This window comes from Coregonus lavaretus (genome assembly GCF_964263955.1).
Source record: "Coregonus lavaretus genome assembly, contig: HAP1_SCAFFOLD_57, whole genome shotgun sequence".
NCBI lineage: Eukaryota > Metazoa > Chordata > Actinopteri > Salmoniformes > Salmonidae > Coregonus > Coregonus lavaretus.
The window spans coordinates 2,671,537-2,681,678 of record NW_028160194.1 but is presented as its reverse complement, the minus strand read 5'-3'; the positions used below and the strand labels follow the sequence as shown (position 1 = coordinate 2,681,678).

General features: G+C 40.4%; 1 protein-coding gene across 1 annotated transcript in view; it reads right to left on the bottom strand.

Moving 5' to 3' along the window:
* Positions 1 to 854: 854 nt before the first annotated feature.
* Positions 855 to 10,142, bottom strand: part of LOC311122047 (uncharacterized protein) — a 28,064-nt gene continuing 18,776 nt past the window's right edge. The window contains exons 3-4 of the mRNA XM_084196462.1: positions 4,707 to 4,940; positions 855 to 2,797 (exon numbers count right to left, since the gene is read on the bottom strand). Coding sequence (XP_084052588.1) covers positions 1,785 to 2,797; positions 4,707 to 4,940 — 1,247 coding nt within the window. The 3' untranslated portion in view covers positions 855 to 1,784. The remainder of the gene's footprint in view (positions 2,798 to 4,706; positions 4,941 to 10,142) is intronic.

Below are 10,142 nucleotides of genomic sequence, written 5' to 3'. Positions count from 1 at the left end.
CATAATGTTCCTTCCTCATGATGCCATCTATTTTGTGAAGTGCACCAATCCCTCCTGCAGCAAAGCACCCCGACAGCATGATGCTGCCACCCCCGTGCTTCACGGTTGGGATGGTGTTCTTCTGCTTGCAAACATAACATTATTTTCCTCCAAACATAACAATGGTCATTATGGCCAAACAGTTTTTTGTTTCATCAGACCAGAGGACATTTCTCAAAAAAAGTACGATCTTTGTCCCCATGTGCAATTGCAAACCGTAGTCTGGCTTTTTTTATGTCGGTTTTGGAGCAGTGGCTTCTTCCTTGCTGAGCGGCCTTTCAGGTTATGTCGATATAAGACGCATTTTACTGTGGATATTGACACTTTTGTACCCGTTTCCTCCAGCATCTTCACAATGTCCTTTGCTGTTGTTCTGGGATTGATTTGCATGTCATCTCTAGGAGACAGAACGCATCTCCTTCCTGAGCGGTATGACGGCTGCGTGGTCCCATGGTGTTTATACTTGCATACTATTGTTTGCACAGATGAACGTGGTCCCTTCAGGCGTTTGGAAATTGCTCCCAAGGATGAACCAGACTTGTAGAGGTCTACACATTTTTTTCTGAGGTCTTGGCTGATTTCTTTTCATTTTCCCATGATGTCAAGCAAAAAGGCACTGAGTTTGAAGGTAGACCTTGAAATACATCCACAGGTACACCTCCTATTGACTCAAATTATGTCAATTAGCCTATCAGAAGCTTCTAAAGTCATGACATCATTTTCTGGAATTTTCCAAGCTGTTTAAAGGCATAGTCAACTTAGTGTATGTAAACTTTTGACCCACTGGAATTGTGATACAGGGAATTATAAGTGAAATAATCTGTCTGTAAACAATTGTTGGAAAAATGACTTGTGTCATGCACAAAGTAGATGTCCTAACCGACTTGCCAAAACTATAGTTTGTTAAAAAGAAATTTGTGGAGTGGTTGAAAAACGAGTTTTAATGACTCCAACCTAAGTGTATGTAAACTTCCGACTTCAACTGAATATGGACAAGCAATGACAGAGCGGCATATACAGTAGAATATTATAGAATACAGTATATACATATGAGATGTGTAAAATAATTCACAACATCAGCTGAGCTAAAAGTTCCTGTTGTTATTTTTTAAATGTGCCATAAGGTTTATTTTATTTTATGTTTTTTTGAATCTGGTTTTATTGCTAGTTTGAGTTACCTGGCAGAGAGTCCCATGTAGTCATGGCTTTATTTAATACTGTGCGTTTCCCAGCGTCTGTTCTGGACCTGGGGACTGTGAAGAAACCTCTTGCTGCATGTCTTGTGTTGTACCGATGAGTGTCCGAACTAGCTCATTCCCCCAGAAAACTGCAGAGGAAAGCAGCACCACCCAGTCATCTATCAGACCTCACTGAGTGTATTCAACCCTAAGGGCAAATCCAAGGTCATCTCAATATCTTTACAGTAGAAGATAACAAAACACACTAAAATTGTGTCACAATTCTCTCACAGTGAGAAACAATAGGATTACAATAATAATAATAATAATATGCCATTTAGCAGACGCTTTTATCCAAAGTGACTTACAGTCATGAGTGCATACATTTTTTTTTTTTTTTTTTTGTGTATGGGTGGTCCCGGGGATCGAACCCACTACCTTGGCGTTACAAGCGCCGTGCTCTACCAGCTGAGCTACAGAGGATCACAATTGAGTGTTAATGTTATCAAATTCACTGTTACCACTTCCTTTATGAGGTGAGAATTAAGTGATGGAGTGACTTTAATCTCAACTTGTCTGAGACAACTGAGGCTTCTCTCCTGTGTGTATACGTTGATGTGTTTTTAAGTTAAGGTGTTGAGAGAAACTCTTCCCACAGTCAGAGCAGTAGTAAGGTTTCTCTCCTGTGTGTGTTCTCCGATGAACTTTTAGCTTAGCTGATGTTATAAAACATTTTCCACAGTCAGAGCAGAAGTAAGGTTTCTCTCCTGTGTGCACCCTCTGATGCATTTTTAGATTGGTTGATGTTGTGAAGCATTTTACACAATCCGAGCAGGAGTAAGGCTTCTCTCCTGTATGCATACGTTCATGTAGTTTTAAGTCGCCCAGTCGAGAGCAACTCTTTCCACAGTAAGAGCAGGAGTAAGGCTTCTCTCCTGTGTGTGTTCTCCGATGAACTTTTAGCTTAGCTGATGTTATAAAACATTTTCCACAGTCAGAGCAGAAGTAAGGCTTCTCTCCTGAGTGTGTTCTCTGATGAACTTTTAGCTCCGCTGATGATTTAAAACATTTTCCACAGTCAGAGCAGCAGTACGGCTTCTCTCCTGTGTGTATATGTTCATGTGTTTTTAAGTGGCCCAGTTGAGAGAAACTCTTTCCACAGTCTGAGCAGGAGTAAGACTTCTCTCCTGTATGTATACGTTCATGTGTTTTTAAGTGGCCCAGTTGAGAGAAACTCTTCCCACACACAGAGCAGGAGTAAGGCTTCTCTCCTGTATGTATACGATCATGTATTTTTAGGTCGGCCAGTCGAGAGAAACATTTTCCACAGTAAGAGCAGGCGTAAGGCTTCTCTCCTGTGTGCACTCTCTGATGAACTGTCAGAGCCTTTGATGTTGTGAAATTCTTCCCACAGTCAGTGCAGAAATACAGATTCTTGCCTGTGTGTATTTGTAGGTGTATTTTTAACTTTGATAGAATTGGGAAAATCTCCTCACAATGTGGGCAGTGGTGAGACCTCTTAGCTCTGTGATCTTCCTGCTGTTGCTCTCTGGATGTAGAGAATGTCTCAATACGGTCTCCTGTGTGAACAACATCAGAAGAACCAGCCAGTTGGTGTACATTTACATTTACATTTTAGTCATTTAGCAGACGCTCTTATCCAGAGCGACTTAATATACATGTCAATCAAATTTATTGGTGTAATATACAGTACCAGTCAAAGGCTGACACACCTACTCATTCAAGGGTTTTTCTTTATTTTTTTACTATTTTCTACCTTGTAGAATAATAGTGAAGACATCAGACCTATTCTATAACACATATGGAATCATGTAGTAACCCAAAAAAGTGTTAAACATATGTTGTATTTTAGATTATTCAATGTAGCCACCCTTTGCCTTGACAGCTTTCCAAACTCTTGGCATTCTCTCAATCAACTTCAATGCTTTTCCAACAGTCTTGAAGGAGTTCCCACATATGCTTAGCACTTGTTGGCTGCTTTTCCTTCACTCTGCGGTACAACTCATCCCAAATCTCAATTGGGTTGAGGTCGGGTGATTGTGGAGGCCAGGTCATCTGTTGCAGCACTCCATCACTCTCCTTCTTGGTCAAATAGCCCTTACACAGCCTGTAGGAGTTGAAAAACAAATGATAGTCCCACTAAGTGCAAACCAGATGGGATGGCGTATCACTGCAGAATGATGTGGAGCCATGCTGGTTAAGTGTGCCTTGAATTCTAAATAGATCACAGACAGTGTCACCAGCAAAGCACCCCCACACCATCACACATCCTCCTCCATGCTTCACGGTGGGATCTACACATGCAGAGATCTTCCGTTCACCTACTCTGTGTCTCACAAAGACACGGCTGTTGGAACCAAAAATCAGACATTTGGACTCATCAGACCAATGGACAGATTTCCACCGGTCTAATGTCCATTGCTCGTGTTTTTTTGCCCAAGAAAGTATCTTCTTCTTATTGGTGTCCTTTAGAAGTGGTTTCTTTGCAGCAATTCGACCTTGAAGGCCTGATTCACGCAGTCTCCTCTGAACAGTTGATGTTGAGATTTGTCTGTTACTTGAACTCTGAATAATGTATTTGGGCTGCAATTTCTGAGGCTGATAACTATAATGAACTTGCCATAATATGGACTTGGTCTTTTAGCAAATAGGGTTATCTTCTGCATACCACCCCTACCTTGTCACAACACAACTGATTGGCTCAAATTTATTAAGAAGGAAAGAAATTCCACAAATTAACTTTTAACAAGGCACACCTGTTAATTGAAATGCATTCCAGGTGTGCCAAGAGTGTGCAAAGCTGTAATCAAGGCAAAGGGTGGCTACTTAGAAGAACTTAAAATATAAAATATATTTTGATATGTTTAACACTTTTTTGGCTACTAAACGATTCCATATGTGTTGTTGAATAGCTTTGATGTCTTCACTACTATTACACAAGACAGAGACAACATAGTGGCTACTAAAACCTCCCTATGAAGCAGGAACCCAGGGAGAAACATAGAGAGGAACCAGGCTCAAAGGGGTGGCCAGTCCTCTTCTGGCTGGACCAGGTGACATATGTTTACATATCAGTAGGCTGTACAATACAAAAGGGGGGGGGGGAACTATTCTAAAAGTTGGTAAGAGTCGAAAGCTAAAAAGGGACAAAAGTCATGCAAATTATGAGCCATATCATCCTCCACTCACTATCACAAGGGTTAGTAACTACACAGACTCATTTCATAGAACTTTAAAACATTGGCAGTTTGTCTACTTGACTTCTTTAGTCTACTCTCTGATCACTCCAGATAGCCCAGTGAATAAAACAAATGCTGGCAATACTGGTGTCAAACCATGTCAGTAGCATGAAATAATATCTACCTTCTCATTGAAACAGTTCATCATGAAACAGTTCTACTGCAACTTTTCATGCACAGTGAGAAGTTGGAACAAACACAAACTTAATTAGATAGAACCTGCTCTTACCATGAGAAACACATTTCCCAATCTTCTCCTCCTCTTCTTCATCTTTAATGTTGACATTCAGCTCCAGTGTTTGACTGCAGTATTCCAGCTTCACTGATGCCATCTCTGGATCCTGCAGTGCAAACTGGGCTCCACTGTCACAATCAGGACCCACTGACCGTAGGTTTGGACTCAGCGTGGAAGGAGAGAGGCAGGCTGGGTTTGTCCTCACTGTTGATGTTACCGGACTTATACCTGAGTTGGCAAGTAGTAATAAAGAGAAACGGAAACAAAAGTTATTGTCTTGACAATTCAGGCACATTCTTTATTCTCTAAAAATATTTTGTATTTTTCAATCATCTAATTCAGTGTTTGACTGAAAAAGTACTAATTTTGGGTGCCGGTACGGTATATATTTAGGTGCAGGAGCCCCACAATACCTTTGAGCTAATATTCTATAAGAGGAACATGAGCTCAAGCAGTAGACATTTCAGGTGCTGATATTCAGCTCTGTTGAGCTTCTGTCCAAGTCAAACACTGATCTCATTTTAATAGATCAGGTAGCTAAGAATTGACAACAAATAATTAACATTACAAAGTACACACTACACAATGTACAGTTGAAGTCGGAAGTGTACATACACCTTAGCCAAATACATTTAAACTCAGTATTACACAATTCCTGACATTTAATCTTAGTAAAAATTCCCAGTCTTACGTCAGTTAGGATCACCACTTTATTATTATTATTATTATTTTAAGTGAAAATTTCAGAATAATAGTAGAGATAATGATTTATTTCAGCTTTTATTTCCTTCATCAGATTCCCAGTGGGTCAGATGTTTACATACACTCAATTAGTATTTGGTAGCATTGCCTTTAAATTGTTTAACTTGGGTAAACGTGTCGGGTAGCCTTCCACAAGCTTCCCACAATAAGTTGGGTGAATTTTGGCCCATTCCTCCTGAAAGAGCTGGTGTAACTGAGTCAGGTTTGTAGGACTCCTTGCTAGCACACGCTTTTTCAGTTCTGCCCACACATTTTCTATAGGATTGAGGTCAGGGCTTTGTGATGGCCACTCCAATACCTTGACTTGATGTCCTTAAGCCATTTTGCCACAACTTTGGATGTATGCTTGGGATCATTGTCCATTTGGAAGACCTATTTGCGACCAAGCTTTATCTTGCTGACTGATATCTTGAGATGTTGCTTCAATATATCCATATAATTTTCCTTCCTCATGATGCCACCTATTTTGTGAAGTGCACCAGTCCCTCCTGAAGCAAAGCACCCCCACAGCATGATGCTGCCACCCCTGCGCTTCGCGGTTGGCATGGAGTTCTTCGGCTTGCAAGCATCCCCCTTTTTCCTCCAAACATAACGATGGTCATTATGGCCAAACAGTTATATTTTTGTTTCATCAGACCAGAGGACATTTCTCCAAAAAGTACGATATTTGTCCCCATGTGCAGTTGCAAACCATAGTCTGGCTTTTTTATGGTGGTTTTGGAGCAGTTGCTTCTTCCTTGCTGAGTGGGCTTTCAGGTTATGTCGATATAGGACACGGTTTACTGTGGATATAGATACTTTTGTACCTGTTTTCTCCAGCATCTTCACAAGGTCCTTTGTTGTTGTTCTGGGATTGATGTGCACTTTTCGCACCAAAGTACGTTCATCTCTAGGAGACAGAACGGGTCTCCTTCCTGAGCGGTATGACGGCTGTGTGGTCCCATGGTGTTTATACTCGCATACTATTGTTTGTACAGATGAACGTGTTACCTTCAGGCATTTGAAAATTGCTCCCAAGGATGAACCAGACTTGTGGATGTCTACCATTTTTTTCCTGAGGTCTTGGCTGATTTATTTTGATTTTCCCATGGTAAAGCAAAGAGGCACTGAGTTTGAAGGTAGGCCTTGAAATACATTCAGAGGTACACCTCCAATTGACTCAAATGATGTCAATTAGAATATCAGAAGCTTCTAAAGCCATGACATCATTTTCTGGAATTTTCCAAGCTGTTTAAAGGCACAGTCAACTTAGTGAATGTAAACTTCTGACCCACTGGAATTGTGATACAGTGAATTATAAGTGAAATAATCTGTCTGTAAACAATTGTTGGAAAAATTACTTGTCATTACTTGCCAAAACTATAGTTTGTTAACAAGAACTTTATGGAGTGGTTGAAAAACGAGTTTTAATGACTAAACTTCCGACTTCAACTGATATATATATATATATATACACACACATATATATATATATATATATATATATATATATATATATATATATATACATATATATACACACACACACACACACCCCAAGACTCTTCCTAGAGCTGGCCGAAGTGAGCAATCGGGGGAGAAGGGCGTTAAAAGCAATTGTATTTCCTGTTCACACCATTAACATTTATAGATAGAAACAACGGAATGTGTCTGAATAGTTCTACACATGTAGAAAACCGATAATCATTATATTAAGTTTCAAAACAGTAGTGCAACCGTGAAATTGTCGCTCTCTGATGGACCCGCACTGTCCGCACTGTAGTCCGTTGACGCTGACCGAAAGGGCGCCGGCATTTTACCAGCTCGTGAATTTTGACAAAAAAACAATAACATGCTAAATGAACTCAGAAATCTCAAATAAATAAATTATTTATGAAATTACCTTGACAAAATGATGTACATCCACTCAGACAAACCCAAAGTCTCTAGCTATGTGACTTGTAAAATAGTTATCACGTTCTTCACTCGGTTTGAAACAAAAACAACACATAGCAACCTTCACCAAACGTGGTAATATCTTAATTAATTTGTTACCTAGCATGGTACAGTGGAGAAAAAAAGTATTTAGTCAGCCACCAATTTGCATCATAGGTACACGTCAACTATGACAGACAAATTGAGAAAACATTTTCCAGAAAATCACATTGTAGGATTTTTAATGAATTTATTTGCAAATTATGGTGGAAAATAAGTATTTGGTCACCTACAAACAAGCAAGATTTCTGGCTCTCACAGACATTTACATTTACATTTTAGTCATTTAGCAGACGCTCTTATCCAGAGCGACTTACAGTTAGTGAATACATATTTTTTTTATACTAGCCCCTGTGGGAATCGAACCCACAACCCTGGCGTTGCAAACGCCATGCTCTGTCAACTGAGCTACATCCCTGCCGGCCATTCCCTCCCCTACCCTGGACGACGCTGGGCCAATTGTGCGCCGCCCATGAGTCTCCCGGTCGCGGCCGGCTGCGACAGAGCCTGGATTCGAACCAGGATCTCTAGTGGCACAGTTAGCACTGCGATGCAGGGCCTTAGACCACTGCGCCACTCAGGAGACAGACCTGTAACTTCTTCTTTAAGAGGCTCCTCTGTCCTCCACTCGTTACCTGTATTAATGGCACCTGTTTGAACTTGTTATCAGTATAAAAGACACCTGTTCACAACCTCAAACAGTCACACTCCAAACTCCACTATGGCCAAGACCAAAGAGCTGTCAAAGGACACCAGAAACAAAATTGTAGACCTGCACCAGGCTGGGAAGACTGAATCTGCAATAGGTAAGCAGCTTGGTTTGAAGAAATCAACTGTGGGAGCAATTATTAGGAAATGGAAGACATAAAAGACCACTGATAATCTCCCTCGATCTGGGGCACCATGCAAGATCTCACCCCGTGGGGTCAAAATGATCACAAGAACAGTGAGCAAAAATCCCAGAACCACACGGGGGGACCTAGTGAATGACCTGCAGAGAGCTGGGACCAAAGTAACAAAGCCTACCATCAGTAACACACTACGCCGCCAGGGACTCAAATCCTGCAGTGCCAGGCGTGTCCCCATGCTTAAGCCAGTACATGTCCAGGCCCGTCTGAAGTTTGCTAGAGTGCATTTGGATGATCCAGAAGAGGATTGGGAGAATGTCATATGGTCAGATGAAACCAAAATAGAACTTTTTGGTAAAAACTCAACTCGTCGTGTTTGGAGGACAAAGAATGCTGAGTTGCATCCAAAGAACAACATACCTACTGTGAAGCATGGGGGTGGAAACATCATGCTTTTGGGCTGTTTTTCTGCAAAGGGACCAGGACGACTGATCCGTGTAAAGGAAAGAATGAATGGGGCCATGTATCGTGAGATTTTGAGTGAAAACCTCCTTCCATCAGCAAGGGCATTGAAGATGAAACGTGGCTGGGTCTTTCAGCATGACAATGATCCCAAACACACCGCCCGGGCAACGAAGGAGTGGCTTCGTAAGAAGCATTTCAAGGTCCTGGAGTGGCCTAGCCAGTCTCCAGATCTCAACCCCATAGAAAATCTTTGGAGGGAGTTGAAAGTCTGTGTTGCCCAGCGACAGCCCCAAAACATCACTGCTCTAGAGGAGATCTGCATGGAGGAATGGGCCAAAATACCAGCAACAGTGTGTGAAAACTTTGTGAAGACTTACAGAAAACGTTTGACCTGTGTCATTGCCAACAAAGGGTATATACAAAGTATTGAGAAACTTTTGTTATTGACCAAATACTTATTTTCCACCATAATTTGCAAACAAATTCATAAAAAATTCTACAATGTGATTTTCAGGATTTCTTTTTCTCATTTTGTCTGTCATAGTTGACGTGTACCTATGATGAAAATTACAGGCCTCATCTTTTTAAGTGGGAGAACTTGCACAATTGGTGGCTGACTAAATACTTTTTTTCCCCACTGAACAACACATAGCAACCTTCACCAAACGTGGTAATATGTTAATGGATGTGTTACCTAGCATGGTATGCATGTTCTTTAGACATTGGAAAGTTTAACTGTGCTATTACATACCTGTAGTAATGAGTTGAAACGGACACAAAAGTTATCTTCTTGACATCGCAGTTCTGGCGCTTTCTATATTCTGACGAATGGCGGAACTTCCTGTTCCCCCACTACCATAGTATTTTATATATATATGCATCTATCTATATCTATATATATATATATATATCTATATATCTATATATATATATATATATATATATATAAATAGATAGATAGTGTGGTGTAAAGACAACTATGCTGATAATGCTGTGATGATAAAAAGATCCGCTGACGCTGTACTTTGATTATAAAGGTTTATTTATACCATAAATACCATAGTATTTTTTAGATAGATAAGAAAGTGAGGGGAAAAAAGTATTTGATCCCCTGCTGATTTTGTACGTTTGCCCACTGACAAAGAAATGATCAGTCTATAATTTTAATGGTAGGTTTATTTGAACAGTGAGAGACAGAATAACAACAAAATAATCCAGAAAAAACGCATGTCAAAAATGTTATACATTGATTTGCATTTTAATGAGGGAAATAAGTATTTGACCCCCTCTCAATCAGAAATATGTCTGGCTCCCAGGTGTCTTTTATACTGGTAACGAACTGAGATTAGGAGCACACTCTTAAAGGGAATGCTCCTAATCT